The sequence below is a fragment of the Euprymna scolopes genome, chromosome 45 (assembly GCF_053919585.1).
Source record: "Euprymna scolopes isolate OS-2025 chromosome 45, ASM5391958v1, whole genome shotgun sequence".
NCBI classification, from domain to species: Eukaryota; Metazoa; Mollusca; class Cephalopoda; order Sepiida; family Sepiolidae; genus Euprymna; species Euprymna scolopes.
In genome coordinates, this window is record NC_136526.1 from 7,470,042 (window position 1) to 7,491,016 (window position 20,975).

The 20,975-nt window shown below is 37.6% G+C and overlaps 1 protein-coding gene across 4 annotated transcripts in view; it reads left to right on the forward strand.

Moving 5' to 3' along the window:
* The window catches only part of LOC145269029 (coatomer subunit beta'-like), a 122,456-nt gene that overhangs the window by 24,523 nt on the left and 76,958 nt on the right, over positions 1-20,975 (forward strand). For all 4 annotated transcript variants that reach the window (XM_080124616.1, XM_080124618.1, XM_080124617.1 and 1 more), the window contains exons 7-12: positions 4,002-4,101; positions 6,551-6,693; positions 8,859-9,058; positions 11,214-11,413; positions 17,147-17,253; positions 18,971-19,114. In XM_080124616.1, coding sequence (XP_079980742.1) covers positions 4,002-4,101; positions 6,551-6,693; positions 8,859-9,058; positions 11,214-11,413; positions 17,147-17,253; positions 18,971-19,114 — 894 coding nt within the window. The remainder of the gene's footprint in view (positions 1-4,001; positions 4,102-6,550; positions 6,694-8,858; positions 9,059-11,213; positions 11,414-17,146; positions 17,254-18,970; positions 19,115-20,975) is intronic.

Here is a 20,975-nt window from a genome sequence, read left to right on the forward strand (position 1 = left end):
GTTACGTCTGATTCAGAAGCAAGTTCCTGAACAGTTGCGCATGGACTAAGGCTCGTAATTGATCGTTGTCAGCATCCGATGGACGATTACTATGCTCATCATCTTCAAGACTCTTGTCGTTGCCACACAATTTCGTAAACCACTGTTGTGCTGTGTGTTCAGTAATGGTTCCTGGTCCAAACGCTTCGTTGATATTGAGAGCTGTTTCATCAGCTTTTCAGCCTAGCTTGAATTGAAATAAGAAAATTATGTGAATTTGCTTCTTTTTTTTTCCATCTTGTATCCAGCAAATAATTGTGTATACAGTTCTCACACTGACATCAAACTCGCACTTATTGTCTCTATAGACACATGACTGTTCTCATCCATGAAATTCTTTATTTTGCCAATCAGCTCTGGTGTTCTGACTTACTACTCCTCCCACATCTCTCATTATACCTCACAGACTCCCTGCTTTCCTTCAATCTGTTATGCCACTCAAAAATGGATGCTCGATTCATGCAAGATCGTTATTTTCATGACACGTGCTTGTCTGAGCTCTGATCTATGGCCCGCCCTCGCCAAACATTCACGAGAAACACTCGTCTGGCTGCAAACCCTATCAATAATTTCCCCCACTCTTTATCTGTGCCTAAACGGAAACGTAAATTCCATGAACACAGCTTCTTTCTTAGGACTGCACGCCTGTGGAACTCTCTTCTGTTTACCTGCTTTCCAGCTTACTACAATGTGGCTGTCTTCAAGTCCAATGTAAACAAATTCTTGAGCCGTTCCCCTTAAGTAATTCAATTTACCAAATTTACACTTCTAATGATTACTATATTATCCTTTTCACCACTGTACACTCATTAACACTAATCTTCGAGTGGCCTCTGGGCCTTGATAACTGGTGAATCTCTTGTAAAAAAAGAAAAAGAGCAGCCTGAAGCATTCCATACATTTGTGTCATTTTTTCCAACTTTAAAACAGAATTTTATTGCATATCATTCTCCTCACGTCCAGATTGAATTTTTGAAATTCGCTAGCTATAGCTAGGCTGATCAGGCCTTAGTAGGGTGTATTCCAATTCCTGCTGTAGCTGTTCATTTGAACCTGAAATCACAAAATTTTTAGTCATCTCAAAAGATGTATAGCAATAACGTACTAAATTTTCAAGAGTCTACGACAATTTTAAATGCCTGTACAAAAAAGTCTGGAAACTTATTTAAGGCACTTTGTATGAGAACCAATATTTAAAGAATTAATAAATTTACGATATTGAATAGATTTTTACCTTTAGAAATGTTGAAAACTTACTAGGTAGAAGTCAAAGAAAGTTTTAAGAAAATGATCGAATTACTTAAACGTAATAAGTCCCCAGACGTACCCCTCCACCGTACTGTATACCGATACTCCATGGCTGACTGGGATAGCTTCCGTACATTTATATCTGATCTACCTCTGCATTCCATGTTTAAAAAAGATGTGTCCTCTATAGTATCAGACCTGACCGAATGGTTAATTGTAGGCATAAACTGATTCATACAATCCAAAAAATTTCAACAAAAACCTAACAGCCAGCTATGGTTCTCCCCTGAATGTGCTGCTGCCATCGCGCATAGAAATCACTTTTTCCATAGCTACCAACGTAATAGATGCACTGAGACTAAAGCTGCTTTCAGGAACGCCAGCAACCACTGTAAAAGAGTAATAAAAAATGCAAGAGAGCTATATGCCCAGTCTGTTAAATCCAAAGTAGCTGATCAGCGGCTTGATTCCCACCAGTTTTGGCAAATAACAAATAGGATCCTGAACAGAAGTGTGCATTCTATCCCAACCATTATCAACGGACCAGAGGTCATCTCGTCAGCTTCAGATAATGCCAAACTATTTGCCAAGAACTTTGCAGCTAATTCTATCCTATGCGACGAAGGCCATTAACTCCCCATATTTCCTCCTATAACACAGAACACGCTAGGTAATATACAAATATCTGTGCATGAGGTCGCCAAGCTAATCAAGAACCTTGATTCCAATAAAGCAACTGGCTCTGACGGCATCCCAATTATAGTGTTAAAAAAGCTTCTACCAGAAGTGCTTTCCAACACCCTGGAAAACCTCGTCAGTATGTTCTGTATTTAAGAACTCAGGTGAGAAGTCATCTCCCTCTCAGTACAGATCAATAAGTCTCCTGTGTGTCATGAGTAAGTTGCTGGAATCCATATTAAAGAGAAATAGTCAACCATCTCAGCAGAAATAACCTTCTTAGTGACACACAATATGGTTTCCGTTCTGCAAGATCTACCGCAGATGTGCTAACGGTTATATCTCATAAGATTAGTGAATCTCTTGACAAAGACTTCCTTTCTAGGGCAATTGCTCTTGACATATCAAAGGCCTTCGACAAGGTATGGCATAAAGGCCTACTTCACAAGATTTCCAGCTACGGTATAACTGGAAATATTCTCTCTATAATTAAATCATTTGTCTCTGATAGGCTCATAAGAGTAGTGGTTGATGGACAAAAATCAGAGACCTGCAGTATTAATGCTGGAGTCCCTCAAGGTTCCATTCTGGGCCCAACTCTCTTCCTGATCTACATCAATGATCTCCCTAAACACATACTTAAATCATTCGTTGACATCTATGCTGATGACACGACCATCTACGGCAACACATCAAAGGCTGTAAATGACAAAGCTCTCTCTAATTCTCTCTCCTCTGATCTCGAACGAATGGTTCAGTGAGGGAAGACGTGGCTGGTTACTTTTAATGCATCTAAAACTAAACTCCTATCTTTACATCACCAATGCTCTGATCCCTATCTGGCATCAATTAAAATGGATGGCTCTCGTCTAGAAGCTCCATGTTTTGACAAGCTTCTGAGCTTGACCTTCACTCCTGATCTGAAATGGAACACGTACATCAAGTCTGTTGCTAAGGTCGCTGGAAAGATGGTGGGATCCTTCTACCGCTCCAGAAGATATCTCACTACTGATGCAATTCTCTATCTATATAAAAGCCAAGTATGTCCAAGGATGGAATACTGCTGCCATATCTGGGCAGGAGCTGCTAAAAACAGCCTATCCTGCCTTGACAGAGTACAAAATAGACTTTGTGGCTTAGACAAAATAGAGTTCATACCCTTTTCTCTTCCCTGCAACCTCTCTCCCACAGAAGAGATGTTGCAAGCCTATCTTTGTTTTATCGTTATTTCCATGGCAGGTGCTCGTCTGAACTCCAATCTCTGGTCCCCCCCTTGCCAATCTTTTACGAAAAACACCCGTCTAGCTGAATCCACTGTCAAAAACTTTCCCCACTCTTTATTTATGCCTAAATCAAAACGTAGATTCCATGAAGAAAGCTTCTTTCTTAGAACTGCACGCCTGTGGAACTCTTTTGTCTGCTTGCTTCCCACCTGACTACAACCTGGATGTCTTCAAGTCCAACATAAACAAATTCCTGATGAACTGCCCCCTTAAGTAGACACTTTATTAAATCTCCACACTAACGTACTGTACTTACAATAACCTTCATCCCTGAGTGGCTTCCGGGCCTTGATAAGTGGTGACCACCTTGTAGAAAAAAAAACGTATTCGATCACCTTCAACATTTTTTATTCTCATTCTGAAAGTGTTATTGGTCCGCCGACAAAGGAAGGATTGGACCTAGTATTCACTTCTGTTCATTTGTTTGCATTTTTCTCCATAATCACGCCTTGGATTTAAAAAAAGATTTTGCACAAACATTAGTCATGGTGTAAATTTTTGCCAGAAAAGATTTTCTAGGATAACTCCGGTTGTCCCACTAGGGGGCATTATACGGGGAAAATTGTCCCAGAATCGTTTGTCTGTTCATTTGTTTGCACTTTTCTCAATAACCATGCCTGAATTTTTTAAAAATTTTGCACAAACATTAGTCATGGTGAAAGTAAGTTTTTCACTTGTGAACTGCATGCTTGACTAGTTTTTAATGAAACTAGTGTTAAACATCACAAGTTTTTTTTTTTTTTTAATTTTTAGAACAAGACGTGCGTTCAAACATTAGAAGGTCATGCCCAGAATCTGTCGGCTGTAGCCTTTCACCCAGAGCTTCCAATCATCATGACTGGATCTGAAGATGGTAAGTAATTGGCCTGAAACATTTATTTTAGTTTGTTGTTCCAAAAGTAAAGTCTCCTATTTTTTTAAAACTTTTTAACTCATCTGAGCTTCAATCTATGGTTCCCCCTTGCCAAACGTCCACAAGAAACACTCGTCTAGCTGAAAACACTATCAATAATTCCCACCACTCTTTATCTGTGCCTAAACCTAAACGTAGATTCCATGAACAAAGCTTCTTTCTTAGAACTGCACACCTGTGGAACTGTCTTCCGTTTTCCTGCTTTCCAGCTGACTTCAATCTGATTGTCTTAAAGTCCAACGTAAACAAGTTCTTGATGAGCCGTTCCACTTAAGTTAAAAAAAAAATTACCGAATTTCCATTACTAACAATTACTATATTGTCCAATTGACTACTGCACATTCTTAACCCTTATCCTCGAGTGGTCTCTGGGCCTTGATAAGTGGTGATGCCTATGTAAAAAAAGAAAAAGAAAAAGACCTATGAAGACAGAAGTGGTACCATTAAAATGATTGACCTTTTGTGCTCCAAAATTCATTCTCAATGCACTTTTGCCAGGAATTCAATGACGGATCTCTGCTTCTGACATGCATTCATGACAGGAGTTGCTTTCTTAAAATCTCGCGCCACCAATATCTGCAACAAAGAGATGAAACTTTCAGGTCATGAATGCATGTACAGTCATCATAACAATGCAATCGCCTCTGATTCAGACGTAAAAAAAAGAGGAGGCATTATTTTAGAATGCTCGTCGTAGTTAAAACAAACGAGACCGGGGAAGTTCACTGTCAGTTTTTGACCTGTGGAAACTCCCCATCAATGAGTACGTGTGGCATGTTCGATTTGGAATACTTCTTGGATGACATCATCTACATTTAAGTTTGAATCAGCTTAATTATGTAACAATGAAAAAAATTAAATCAGTTGAAAGTATTTGGTACTTATGCAGAATTTGAACCAGACGTAACTTGCCGCTCAGCTTTGCTCAGAACATGCCGGCTTTTGCCGAGCATCGCTGATTATCAACCCTACTTAACAAAAATACTTAAAACATTTAAGAGTAATAAAATCACCAGAAAAAATAAATAAAAAAACTATAATGATAATAAAAAAGAAACAAAAATTTTCATTTTATTCTTGTAGCAATTTTGTAAGTGAAAAAAAAATAAACAAGTTGTATTTTCTTCTTTTTTTTTTTTTTTCAACCATTGTTTATGTTTTTTGTCAAACAAAATTAATAAGAAAACCATTTTGTTTTTTTTTGTTTTTCATATTTTTTTAACAAAAGTTTAAAAATAAAGCACTTTTTATGTGTTTTTCGTGTAAATTTTTTTTTTTTTTTTTTTTTTTAATTAAATTAAATCCAGATAGCCCTTAGAATTAGGTAAACTTTTCTACGGTCGCATTAGACGATGTTAAAGTGGGATAAGAAGCGACAGCGGATGTGGAAAAAACTTTGCCAACTTTCCGATATATGGTTTAAGATGGAGAGATAAGGATCACTACCAAATTTCTGTCTCCGCATAAACTCGAAAAGATAGCTCTCTGCTGGTCCTGTTGATTTTTTTTTTTTTTCCTCCAATATTTTCTCTATAGATCGTCTGCTCCTTTGCCGTGTATTGATTGGCGTCTTAACGTTAGATTATAATGAACCCGAGGGCTTGATGTCATGTTCCGAGCAAAACCGAGCGGACGATGAGTTACATCTTGTTCAAATTCTGTACAAGTACCAAGTATGTTCTCATTTCAGTGCGCAATCTAGTCTAACTAGACATAGTAAAATATGACAAAGGATCGTTATAAGTTCCTCTGCCCAGCATCAATACATTCTCATCTAGTAATTGTCTGTATTTTTGAGATGAGGTGTTTTCATTGATTGAGATTGTCGGACTGACTTCCTCATCTTGGTTGTTATAGTCACAACGTTTCGGCCGTTTTGCCCTCCGGCCTTCATCAGTGGTCCTAGACGTTGTATCAAAGTTTACAGTTACCCAAAGGTGCTGAGTTCAATTCTGAACGAAGGCAGTGAAAAGTAACATTCAAAACAGAGAATAAGCAACTATGTCCCAGAGCCTAGCTGGAGTCCGAACACGGTACCCCCGTAATAATAATAAAGGGTTGGGTTCGAGACTCCTAACAAACGGTTCCCCCAGTTCGATACAAAACACCTGATGAAGGCCGGAGGGCAAAACGGCCGAAACGTTGTGACTATAACAACCAAGATGAGGAAGTCAGTCCGACAATCTCAATCACATTCTCATCTGTTAAAAAATGCCCTTCTTCCTCTGATCTCTCTTCATCTTTCCCCTCCTCTCTATCTTGAGCTTTCTTCTAGTTACCGATTTCATCATGTTTTGACTGTTGGAAGTTTTTGCAAGACACACACACACACACTAAGAGAGTTGAGTTTTCTTTGAGTTAAAAACTACTTTCCTTTTGTTTTTTTAAGGTACCGTCAGAATCTGGCATGCCAACACTTACCGTTTGGAAAGCACTTTGAATTATGGCTTGGAACGTGTATGGACAATCTCTTGCCAGAAAGGCTCCAACAATGTTGCACTTGGCTATGATGAAGGTAGCATTATTATCAAGGTAAACAAAAAAATAATATAAAAATACTTTTTAAAATGAATACACGTGAAATATGTCGAGTGTACGTAATTGATGTGTGATGCGGTTAACTCCATTGGAGCCGGCTCAACCCACCCCTGGTGAACATCGCTAACGAAATTTGAAAATAAAATATTGAATCTCAAGTAAAACCCAATGGTATCTACTTAATTGCCATGTCGCAATGATGAACATATCCCAAAATTATGGAAGACAATAAGGAAGAAAATTAATTATTAATAAAAATAATTTTTGAAGGCAACAAAAATTAAGTTTTGCTAAATTGGCCTAAAATTTTAAGTTTTTAGTAAATATTTATCTCCTTTTTGTTACAATTCAAACTTTTTTTTTTTATACAAAACTCAATTTTCGCTAATTGTCTTCAAAAACTATTTTCATTAATAATTATTTCCTCATAATTTTTGGATATGTTCATTACTGTAACATGACAACTAACCCTTTATGACCTGAATTATGATGTAGATGATTAAAAAAAAATGTGTGTGTGTATATATATATATATATATATATACATACATATATATATATATATATATATTATGTAACTTGAGTTCCTTAAGCTATAATCGAAATAAAAACTTATGAAAAATATGTATATATATATATATATATTCAAGCACGTCTGATTGAACACAACTTATTCTTTTTGCAGAGCAGTTTTTTTATTTGAGCTGGCATGTTGTATAAAATGGCATCCAAAAGTTGTTGTTCAGCCATATTGTTCTCAAGCGCTTTCTATCAGTGCATCCGCTTATCATCAGGAGCGATTGTTGTTGTTGTCATTTTCTTTTCATTTGAGGCTTGGTGTATTTATAATCGGACGCACTGATAGAAAGCTTGCGGACTTTTTAACTTTTTTTTTTCTTCAATTTAGTAGGTCCTGGATATGACCTTAAACTATATCCGATGGTGAGGCCCCAGCTTGCGGGCTTTGGGGAGTGTGGAGCCACCCTTTAATTACCATTGCTCCCAGGTCCACTCTGACCCGGAGTGGTAGTACCTGTTAGGGTCCCAACTATGGGTTAAATAGAAACCAACTTGAAAACAACAAATATATTCTATTAAAAAATTTTCTTAAATCTTTGGATTCGGCATTAAATAACCCGAAAAGTGTTGATATGCCGTAAAACAAAAACAACCAACCAATCAATTTAGTATCCTTGTGAGGGGAAAAAAAGAAAAAATATATAAGAGCGATAGGAATTGTCGCCCTAGAAAAGACATGATTCCATTTCCGTTTGATGAAAACAAGTTTTATTTTTGGTTGCAGACCATCTACTAGTTGGCCAGTTGTGTACGAATCCCAAGAGCGATAGGAGCCTTCTATCATGTCTGAAAGTGACGCAATGTTTAACGAGCGAGATCGGAGATGTGCCACTGTACATCTCATGCTCTTTACTGATCCAAGTTATGAGAACAACACCATTGCCAGCACCCTTAAAATGCAAATCCAAATAGTTCAATGTTTGAGAGTACAGCTCAACGAAATTTCCGGCCATGGTTATGGTCTTTGGTTTGGTTTCAAGTGAGGGCCACATCATGCCACCTCACATCTTCAAAGTCGGCTTGAAAATCAACACGTGGACGTGCTGAAGAGTGCGGAAATCCTCTGGTGCAATCAGGTAGCTGCTGGCAGACCTTGTGTGTGGCAGCAGGTCTCGGCACCACCCCACAAGTTCAAAAAGACCCGGGCTTGACTTCAGAAGGAGTGCTATGACTTTGTACCCTTCTCTCAATGGTCCCTCTCCTCCTCCAACCTGAACCCGCTGGACTTTATTTTGTCATACGTCAAGAACATCACCAACATGACCTCCCCCCTCAACAACAAAGCCAGCCTAATCACTGCCATCCATCAAGTATTTGCCGAGCTCCCGGCGGTGCTTGTGGAAAAAGGCATGCTCCCAATTCTGAGCCTGTATCGGGGTGATGATTGAGGCTGAAGGCGGCTACATTGAATAGATGTCAGCTCTACTACATAATCAAGTTACCTGAATTGATTTTGTTAATAAAAGTTTTAAAATAAAGCTGTAGTGTTTTGTTTTGTGTTCTTTTAATTTTTTCTTAGGATGACTACTTTATCGTTCTACCTAGTATTTATTTATTTTTTGTTTTTTTTGTTTCCTCAGCTCGGCCGTGAAGAACCTGCAATGTCAATGGATGTGAATGGGAAGATTATCTGGGCCAAACATTCTGAGATCCAACAAGCAAATATCAAGGCCATTGGGGACCAAGAGATTAGAGACGGCGAGAGGTTGCCATTAGCAGTGAAGGACATGGGCAGTTGTGAAGTATATCCACAGACGATCCAGCATAATCCCAATGGCAGGTAGGGAAGCTTTCTTTTTATTATTAATTAGTCAAGTTTTTTTTGGTTTTTTTTGTTGTTTTTTTTTTTGTTACCATTTATCAAGGTCTAAAGGCACCTAAGGATAAGGATTAACCCTTTATGATCTGAATTATGATGTAGATGATAAAAAAAAAAATATTTGTTGATTTTAATTAGTTTAAGGGTTAATGCTTTTTACCATTTATCAAGGTTTAAAGGCACTTAAGGATAAGGGTTAACTTTATGATCTGAATTATGATGTAGATGATTAAAAAAAATATTTATTGTTAATTTTAGTTAGTTTAAATGGTAATGATACTATGATTGTCTTCAAACTGTAAAAAATATGAAGTTCAATAGTTAAACCACCACTGAGAATTTTTGTATTTCATAAACTTACCTTGATTATTATCCATAGTGTTTGAAAAAAGTGTTTGACAACAAACGAAATCCTCCATTGTCTGAGACAGATGGTGGCATACTGAATGTATGCTATGGACAGTTGCAATCTGGAGGTATCTGGCATTTTTTACCTAGATACTGAACTAATACGTACAAGGCGTGTTTGAATCAATTCTCACTTTATTTATGCCGTTTATTTTACGACTGAACGAATTAGTTCAACCAGGTCATAAAGGGTTAAAATTTTTGTAAAGAATTTTGATTCCTTTGAGAAATTGGTTAGTAGTTTTATTTTATGTCACGTCAACCCCTTTTTAGCTGTTCAGTAATCCTAACCTGATCATCCCTGTAAATGCTTTTATATCTCAAGCTCCCAATATCTTCAAATATTCATAAGTGCATTTGTTTTTTTTTTTAAGCTTCTATTATTATGGATTTTCATCTCAAAAATGGTAAAACTTAATATATTTTGCTATTAAAGCGTCGTTTCTGTCTCCATCATCCAGAGGATCAGGGGAGATAACTCTGTACCTCAGAGTAAATTTGTAATCAACAGTGTAAAGGTTCTCCAAAACTTCAAAATAAAACAGCCCTCCCCCCTCTACTTTCCTCCTGACGAAATCTACACCAGTTCCTATTTACTTGCCTCTCTGCGAGGGCAGAATTAGACACAAGGTCGGTTTTTAATGTGCACCCTGGATAGGAACAAAAATTTCAATTGTCTCCGTTATGAATGATCTCTCCTTCACAAAAAAAGGGGACAAGTGTAGCATCAAAACAGGACATAGCGAACACACACACACACAGTTTTTTTTTTCTATAATAGATTTCTTCTTTTTAGGGGTTATTGTGTATTTTAGAAATTTTGAAGTTTTAGCTAGACATACAGAAAATAATAATCGGTAGTATTATACTAAATAGACTAAAGCTTCTGGGCTTGACCATTACTCCTGATCTTAAATGGAACACGTACATCAAATCTGTTGCCAAGGTCGCTGGAAAAATGGTGGGATCTTTCTATCGATCCGGTAAATATCTCACTGCTGATGCTATTCTCTATCTATATAAGAGCCAGGTACGTCCAAGGATGGAATACTGTTGCCACATCTGGGCAGGAGCTGCTAGAAAGGACTTGTCCTGCCTTGATAGAGTTCAAAATAGACTTCGTAGCCTCGTAGGAGATGTCCTTTTCTCCTCCTTGCCACCTCTATCCCACAGAAGAGATGTTGCGAGTTTGTCTCTGATGTATCGTTATTTTCATGGAAAGTGTTCGACTGAGCTTCAGTCTATGGTCCCCCCTCGCCTAACTTTCACAAGAAACACTCGTCTAGCTGTAAACACTATCAATAATTCCCCCCACTCTTTATCTGTGCCTAAACCTAAACGTAGATTCCATGAGCAAAGCTTCTTTCTTAGAACTGCACGCCTGTGGAATTGTCTTCCGTTTTCCTGCTTTCCGGCTGACTACAATATGGTTGTGTTCAAGTCTAACGTAAATAAGTTCTTGATGAGCCGTTCCATATAAGCTATCAAATTTACCAAATTTTCATTACTAATGATTACTATATTGTCCAATTTCTACTGTACACTCTTTAACCCTTATCCTTGAGTGGCCTCTTGGCCTTGATAATGTAGTGATGTCTGTGTAAAAAAAAAAAAAAAAAAAAAAAATTTTGTTCGAGGTGTTTTCAGTTTCAATTAAAAAAAAAAAAATCTTTTTTTTTTTTTTTTTTTTTTTTTTTTTTTTCTCCAGATTTGTTGTTGTTTGTGGTGACGGTGAGTATATAATCTACACTGCGATGGCGCTGAGGAACAAGAGTTTTGGTTCGGCTCAAGAGTTTGTGTGGAGTAACGATTCAGCCGTGTATGCAATTCGTGAAAGCAACAGCTTAGTTAAAATTTCCAAGAACTTCAAAGAACAGAAATCATTCAAACCTGATTTTGGAGCTGAAGGTGAGTTGATGGAAACTGGTTGATCTGTACATGTATTGCGTGTGCATTTAAGTATACATGTGTGTATATGTATGTGTGTGTACGAGAGAAAAATCCAGGTTGTCCTTGACGGTCGTACATCTAAACAATATGATATAAATGCGGGAGTGTCTCAAGGGTTTGTCCTTGGACCTTTATTATTCCTAATATTCATAAATGACCTCCCTGATAAAATTATTTGTGAGATGGGTATATATGCTGATGGCACTATGCTCTATAACAGATACGACAGGAAAACAAATGAACACATATCTAAAGAAATGGCAGAAACACTAGAGAATGACCTCCAATCTGTAGTGGAATGGGGACAAAAATGGATGGTCACATTCAATGCTGCCAAGACTAAACTTGTTTTCTTTAATAATTACAAGAAACCTTCTCTGCCACCAATAGCAATGGCCAAAGACTCTTTATCTGAAAGTACATCTTTTAAACTTGTCAGTCTAACATTCACAGGAAACATGAGTTGGAACAATTACATTGAGAGCATTGCCAGGACCGCTGCAAAGAAGGTAGGTTCTCTCTACTGGGCTAGAAAGGTATTAACGCCCAAAAGTATCCTGTACCTCTATAAGGCCACCATTCGCCCATGTATGGAGTATTGTTGTCATATTTGGGCTGGTGCATCTGCTACTAGTCTTTTACTCCTGGACAAGGTTCAAAAGAGAGTCGCCAACCTGATAAGTCCTGAACTGTCATCTAAGCTTCAGCCTCTGTCCCATCGCCGAAATGTTGCATCCCTCTGCCTGTTCTAAAAGTACTTTAACGGTGAATGCTCTGACGAACTGCAAGCACTTGTGCCCCCTCGACGTAAATACCCCCCGACAAACCCGACAAGCAGCTAAATCCCACCCCTTCACAGTAGAGATCCCTAGCTGTAAGAGAGCTTTCTACCCCAGTAGTTTTTTCTCCAGAACCGCTAGACTTTGGAATTCCCTTCCGGGTCCCTGCTTCCCATAATGTACTGACATGCAGAAGTTCAAGTGTAATGTGAACCGACATCTTGCTGCCCAACTCCCGACATGGTACCCCTAATGCTTATCTCCCTGATAGTAGCCCCCTACATCAAAGTGGCAATGTGCCTTGTTTGGGGTGAAAATGTAATAAAAAAAATTTTAAAAATGTGTGTGCGTTAATATACATACGCATGTGTACGTGTCTGTTTATATCTACGTATGTCTGTGAAGTGTTTTGATATATATACAAGCGACGTTCCAAAAGTAATGGCTCCTAATTTTATTCAGCCTGTACATCTGTTACATATGCGTGCGTGTTTATGTACTTTTGTTTTATTTTACTTCAGTCAAAGTTCTCAGAAATCAAGGGGCCCACAACCTGGGTCTAACACTTGAACTCTATATGAGATACATAGATATTCAAATGTTTCATTAAAGTTCTTTATCTCTCAAATACTGAGTTAGTAAAGAATTGAGAACATAATTTTCCTTTCTCCAATTAACCATTTTTATACGTTGTAGTATATCTTTCGTTTTGATCTCTTGGTCTTACTGGATTTCAGAACAAGAATTTATCTAGTCTGGTGGAGTATCGAACTTCATGCTATTACTTGAGGTAACATCACTTGGACAAGGTGCAGCATTCTTCATAAAAGCTAATGTGGGTTAGCCGTAGTGAGGAGATCTTATGTGGGCAGCGAATACTATGTGATTTTGAATATTTAGTCAGGGTTTACTTCTAGGGAAAAGTATCCTCATGCCAGATTGTTCTGACAAACCCCTGTACAGAGAGACCTTAGACACTCGAGGATAGTGTCTAGTAGGCATTCAAGTTCTCTCCAGTAGTGTGCCCGTGTGTTTATGTACCTTTTTTTTTTTTCCATTTTCTTTTTTTAAAGATTGTAACATTGGGTATGGGGCAGCCAAACCAGCTGCCAATATTTCCCTACTTTTTATTCAAACCAACCGAGAGCTCTTTTTAGTATCCTAGTTGTTTCCTTAAGTGCAATTGCCTGGATCTCTTTTGTACTTGGAATATTAGTTAGGTAGGACTTCATGTTCTTCTTCATAAGCCCTGTGGCACCTATAATAACTGGTATGATTGATATCTCTCTAAGATTTCAGTTTCTTTTCATATCATACATGAGACTTTGATATTTGGTCTGTTTCTCCCTTTCAGCTCTGTTCAGATCTCCATCATTAGGGACACGCACTTCAACCAAGGTTGCAACTCTCTCGTACCTATTCCATATAACTATGTATGTGTTTATGTACGTGTGTGTGTCTATTAAAATTTTGATCTACATATATCTGTAGAGCGTTTTATATATATTTACGAGCATGCTCCAACAGTAATGCCTCCTATTTTATTCCACCCGAACGGATCAGAAAGGATTGCAAATTGCATTGTTATGATAACTGAACTTATGCAATACACATGAAAAAATTGAAATGGCTTAAACTATTTCAATATTGGTATACATAGAAAGAGCTTGATGAGCTAAGAAAGAATCTTTTTAAATTTTAAAAATCCGATTAAAATTAAGGAAGTTATGACTATTTTTGTACCTCACACGTTTGGATATTTTCCTCTCTTTAAGACCATATGTGTTTCGTCACATTTTTTACACTACTTTTTTGGTAAAAATGTTATATCTTTGTTAAAACACAAGATTAAGCAATGAAATTTGTCATACAAGTGTATTTTTGTGCAATAAATCAGAATATGCAACTGAAAATGTCAAGAAATGAATGGTTTCCAAATAATCTGCAGTAAATGCACATAAATATGCTGCAATTCCTTATAAATATCATGTGTCCATTAAAAGAAAAGAAGTTAGAGAACCCAAAGTTGAATTGTAATGGATTGTAATGTACAAAAAACTGAAATATAAATCTAGGACTGTTTAAAAACAAATATATTGCAATATTTCTTTGGTATTATTGTAGATTAATACCTTCCGTTAACCCCCCACCCCATCTGACCACCTCTCCAAGATATGTGATTCTACCTTTGTAGGCAATTACGTGTGAATACCTTGAAAAACTTTAATGAAAGATAAACAAAATTTATTTTATAATTTAATGTAAAATAATTCTCCATTTTGTGCCATTCTAGCGTTTCTTTTTTGTTTTTTTAATTACATTTTCACCCCAAACAAGACACATTGCCACTTTGGTGTAGGGGCTACTATCAGGGGCAATAACTACTGGGGTACTATGTAGGGATTTGGGCAGCAAGATGTCGGTTCACGTTGCACTTGAACTTCTGCGCGTCAGTACAGTTGGGGAAGCAGGGACCTGGAATGGAATTCCAAAGTCTAGCGGTTCTGGGGAAGAAACTACTGGAGTAGAAAGATCTTTTACATCAAGGGATCTCTACAGTGTGGGGGTGGGATTTAGCAGTCTGTCGGGTTTGTCGAGGGTGTTCACGTCGTGAGGCACAGGTGCTTGCAGTTCATCAGAGCATTCACCATTAAAATACTTGTAGAACAGGCAGAGGGATGCAACGTTTTAGGGCAGTTAACCCATTTTTTTTCTATGGTAGGTAAATCCTGGGCATTTTTTTTTTTTTCTAAAAGGCGATTATGTGTGGTTTTTAAAACAGTCTTTATGCAATTATGAGAGGGTGGAGAGGTTACCAATGACTTTGGGTTAATGATAGGACTAAGGGAAATTGTGTGAACATCCTGAAGACTTGAAAGAAAGAAAACAAAAACAATTTCAAAATTTTGAGTGGGGGTTGGTTTCACATAAATTTAAAATGGAGGAATTTTGTTTTATGGAGAGATTCGACAGCATTATTGTTAGGACTAAAGAAGGTTTTAGAAGGAGGTTTGCCCTAGGGTTAGAGGTAGAATTTTTATCACTTTGTTCCATGTTTTTCTTTTAAGATTGTGTCAAGCTGGCCTAATGGTTATCATACTTAAGTCATTGTCTTGGTTTTGGTCTCAGTTTGAGTATTTTTTTACTCGCAAGAAGTGAACTGTTTAGAAAGAAAACAATACTTCTCAGTTTCTATCAGTTTTCTTTTTTCTTTCTTTTAAGGAATTTAATCATCAACCATTACACCCAGCAACAAAGCCCTTCCACCTCCGCCTAATCAGCGAACCCCAAGAATGCTGCATAGCTTTCCTTTCCCTTTCCACTGTTCTTCTCTCGTCTGATCTTGGTTTTAGTCGTGTTACGGTCCTCCCTCATCCTGCTTTGGCCACCAGCATTCATACGAGCTTCACTTGACTCAGAAGTCCCCCCCCCACGCTGAAGTAGGGGTTCTCTTTGTTGCTGTTTCCGTAACATAACGTGTTTTACGAGAAAGGGTCGTTAGCCCTATGCTCAACCCCCTACCTGGAGGATCAGGGATCACTCTTTGGTTTGTATCCGTCGACCTTTCTGGCAATGGTTGCCCTGCCAGGACCTCTTGCTCTCACCAGCATAGCTCTAGCGTCTTCACCATGACAAGGTAGTAATCCGAGAAGGAGTAAGGAATTTAATGTTGCGCTTAATACCGGGCAATGCCGAGTATATCTAGGACAAAAAAATAAAAAACCCTCAACTACCTTGTTAAGTCCCATACACAGGAGTTCATAATGATCACGTTGAGAATTGGTCCTTTCTGCAGAGATTCGAGGATTGCCGTCCTCAGGCATGTTGGTTGTTTGGGGAAGAAAAGTTACTGGCTCTGTAGATATTTTTGTATTCTGTAAGTCAACTTAATCCGACAACTCTCCTGCATTCTTCCAATGTGACCATATCATCAAAGTCTCCTGTTCTGCACATGTGATCAGAGGTGTATGTCCCTGACAAACCGCCGATCCCCAACGTCATGTGTGCCGTGGATTACTACCTCCATCTCTTCATCGTTCGCGTTGGCCGTGTCATCATCTTTTGGTTCACACTGGCGTCTGCTTACGGAATGCATGCGGGTCACAAAGTAGAAATATTAAAATAAAACAAACAGGAAAAACTTAAACACCAACGTTTCAAATATATTTGACAGTTGGACTTGTGAGCGTATGTTACGTTCGTCTGTCAGTTGCAATTCGTCTCTATTTCTGTTTTGCAGTCAACTCTAAAAACTGTCCAACCATTGTCGCTATCAGCTCCCATCTGCCACAGGTCCTGGATATGACCTTAAACTATATCCGATGGTGAGGGCCCCAGCTTGCAGACTTCTGGGAGTGTGGAGCCACCCTGTAATTGCCATTGCCCCCAGGTCCACTCTGACCCGGAGTGATAGTACTTGTTAGGGTCCTAACTATGGGTTAAATAAAAACCAACTTGAAAACAAATATATTCTATTAAAAAATTTTTCTTCAAAATAACTGGATTCAGCATTAAATAATCTGAAAAGGGTTGATATGCCGTAAAAAAAAAAACAACCAACCCATCCACCACAAACAGCATCTAGTTGTCAACTGTCTTCTCTACATCGGTATCTGAAGTTGCCTCCACTCACGGCCACCCTGTAATCTGTTCTGTAGGCTTCTATTGTCATTGTCAAATCTAAAAATGCCTACAGATTCATTGTTTGCTACTTCCTATTTCATTGTACATTTGTAAAACACTTCCTATCTATTGTCCCCCCCCCTTAGCACTTAGTGACTCAGGCGTCACTTTCATAGTATCACACACCTCCTCCTTAATCTTCCTCTGAAGTCATCAGAACTACGCCTGTCTTTAAGATTCCTATTCACATCCATCGTATCATTGCCATGCGATTCCTTCATTGTTTCAGGTATTTATGGAGGCCATCTACTCGGCGTGCGATCTGTCAGTGGCCTTGCATTTTACGAATGGGAAACGACTGATCTCATCCGCAGGATTGAAATTACGCCCAAGCATGTAAGTAGATTTGTTATCAAGTGATTTGTTTGGGGCAGGGTGGTGGGGGGTATGTGCCGTGTCACCTGTAGGTTTGAAAAAAGGTTTGTCAGTTAATGTGCCACTTCTAAATTTAAAATTTATTTTCATTGCTAATTGCATGGATTAGACAGATCTTGTTTTTGAAAATAAAAAAAATTTTCACTACTAATTTTGACAAAATGAATCCTTTTATTTATTAATTTTTATTCCGTTCCCTGTATAATATAATGTGCCTGTAGATATACAAATATATAGTCTTTCGCTCCTAAACAAGGTTCAAAATAGTCGCCAACTTGATAGGTCCTGAACTGTTATCTAAGCTTCAGCCCCTGTCCCATCGACAAAATGTTGCATCCCTCTGCCTGTTCTACAAGTATTTTAATGGTGAAGACTCTGACGAACTGCAAGCACTTATGCCCCCACGACGTAAACACCCTCAACAAACCCGACAGGCAGCTAAATCCCACTCCCACACAGTAGAGATCCCTAGATGTAAAAGATCTTTCTACTCCAGTAGTTTCTTTCCTGGAAACCGCTAGACTTTGGAATTCTATTCCAGGTCCCTGCTTCCCCAACTGTACTGACATGCAGAAGTTCAAGTGTAACGTGAAACAACATCTTGCTACCTAACTCCCTACATAGTACACCAGTAGCTGTTGCCCCTAATAGTAGCCCCCCCCCCTACACCAAAGTGGCAATGTGCCTTGTTTAGGGTGAAAACGTAATAAAAAAAAATAAATAAAAAATATATATATATATTTATGACAGTGAGAATGTGTGTGTGAGGACAGTTCTCAACCTAAAATTCAACAAATTCTTGATCTAAAGACTTGAAATTTGATATATAGGCTATTCAGACGTGGAAAACATAATCCGGAAAAAAGGTCTGCTAAGGAGTCAAAATTGAAAAATGGGTACTTGGGGATCAACGGACTTTTATCTGTTTGTCAATTGTTTCACGGGGTTTGAAAGCCTTTTTTAAAGATCGTGTCAAGCTGGCCTAATGGTTATCATACTTGACTCCTTGTCTATAGGTTTTGGTTTCGATCTCAACTCAAGTATTTTTTTTTTTTTTTTTTTTTTTTTTTACAAAAATGAAAAACAATGCCCGCATGCACATCTCAGTTTTTTTTTTTTTTAATTTTAGAAATTTGACGTTATGTTTAATACCGGGTACGTCTTCTATATATCTATAAAAGTGAAATTGTCTCTGTGTGTGTGTATACACTTCCCTAGCAAACTACTCTGTCAGTTTTCAGTCTACAGGCTTGAGATTTGACATAAGGGGTATTTGGATTGGGGAAAATCTTTTTAATCGGTTTTTGGCCATGAATTTGGCTGTCAAAGTTCAACAATTTGACCTTTGAAAACTCTACCAAACTTCTCTGCCAATTTTGGGTCTAAACACTTGAAATTTTAGTTATAGGTTACTTGGACATGGCGACTTCGTGGCCACCAGAATGCAAGATTTTTACGTTACTGACATAAATACACTTGTTTTGTGTTGGCGAAAGTTTGTTGATTCTGAGGGTGCTTATTTTGATCAATAAATTTTTTTTTTTTTTTAGCCAAGATATGTTCATCTGAATTTAAAAGTTAAAAACCACAATAACTTTCTTGTCAACCTGATAAATAGTAGTCCTTTATGAAAGACATTTCTATTTTTAATTTTCTTCTGATGTCTTGTCGATTACAGATTTACTGGAGTGACAATGGCGAGCTGGTTTGTATCTCTACCGAAGAATCCTTTTTCATTCTGAAGTATTTCCCAGAAGCTTTTGAGAAAGCCAGGGAAACAAAGCAGGGAGTTACCGAAGATGGCATCGAAGAGGCGTTTGAAGTAAGTTATTTGCCTATTAGTATTTAAGTCTGTTATTTATAGCACAGCTAAAGAAGGGTCTGACGTTATAGTGGGAACAAGTCATAGTTAGATCGTGGTGTGAGAATTATTTTTCTGGCACAATAACATAGCCCCTTTTGAGGGAGCTTGGGGTTTCTACATTAATAACCCCTACATCTAGCTTCTAACCTTGTGCCTGAGTTTGTGATGAAGTTAAAAACGTTTCATGTAGGTGTTTTGTTGGTTTGGGAATGTTAGAGCATGTCGGCTTGGTTTGAATGACAGGTGTTTATGAAACTTCAGCGGTGTCACATTTAACCTTCTTCATCTGTATCTTGTCAAGGGTTGGCGGATGCGACATTGCATGCGTCTGATTTCAACTATGTTCCTCATTGTTAAATCTTAAATAAATTATATTTTTATAAAAATGCATTTGTTCGCTATTTTTATACAAGCGTTCGATTTCAGCATGCCATTAATGCTGACGATGGGAAGATACCTGTAATGACTCAATGAAGAAGCGACCCATGCCAGACAGTTATAGCCGACAACATATCGGCCCGTTTTTGTTTCCAATATGTACCTATCGTTAGATATTGTTGAATATCGTTTATTCCCCGGGGAGCTGGTTGTGTTCCCAGGATGTTCCTCAACCAAGTGACTTTCCCTGGGGGAAGCGATAGTATCATATTTTGTCAAAACATCTTTTAAAAGCATTATTTCGTAAAAACATTGGAAAACACTGTAAGAAAAAAAATTTTTTTAAGAAAAATGAATTTTTTTTTTTTTTTTTTTTTGAAAGTCAGAATTGCATTTTTTTTTTTTTTAAATTTTAAAATAAAATATGTATAAAAATAAATTTATAAAAATTAAAACCATGCTTCTACACAACTCTTTCGTATGACATGCGTCAGGTTGCCACTGGCAGACCCTGGGTGTGGCAGCATGATTTGGCGCCGTCCCACGAGTCCAAAAAGACCCCGGCTTGACTTCAGAAGGAGTTCTACAACTTTGTAACCTTCTTTCACTGGTTCCCCTCCTCTCTCGACCTGAACCCGCTAGGCTACTTCGTTTGGTCATATGTCGAAAACATCACCAACATGACCTCCCACAATACGAAAGCTAGCCATAGTATTTGCTGAGCTCCTGCCAGCGCTTGTGGAAAGGGAATGCTCCCAGTTCCGGACCTATATTAAGGTAGTGATTGAAGCTGAAGGTGGCTACATTGAATAGATGTCAGCTCTACTACATAATCAAGTTACCTGAATTGATTTTTTCAATAAAAGTTTTAAAATAAAGCTGTAGTGTTGTTTTCTTTTGGGCAACACTTTTATCGTTCCACACTGTAGAAAACTTTGATGTTTTTCCTCACTTTGGTGGTGATACTAAGGTCCGCAGGTGATGGACCCTGATTTTGTTGATGATTATACAAAATATATTTAACAATAAAATCAAGGTGTTATATCGAAAGATAACCTTCCAGATTACATTAAACGAAAACTTTACTGCCATTAACCCTTTATGACCTGAATTATGACGGAGATGATTAAAAAAATATCTATTGTTAATTTTATGACCGGAATTATGATGTAGATGGTTTAAAAAATATTTATTGTTAATTTTATGACCTGAATTATGATGTAGATGGTTTAAAAAATATTTGTTAATTTTATGACCTGAATTATGATGTAGATGATTTAAAAATATCTATTGTTGATTTTATTTAGTTTAAAGGGTAATGATACTATGATTGTCTTCAAACTGTAAAAATTATGAAGTTCAATAGTTAAATTATTACTGAGAATATTTTGCATTTCATAAACTTACCTTCATTATTATTCATAGTGATTTAAAAAAAAAA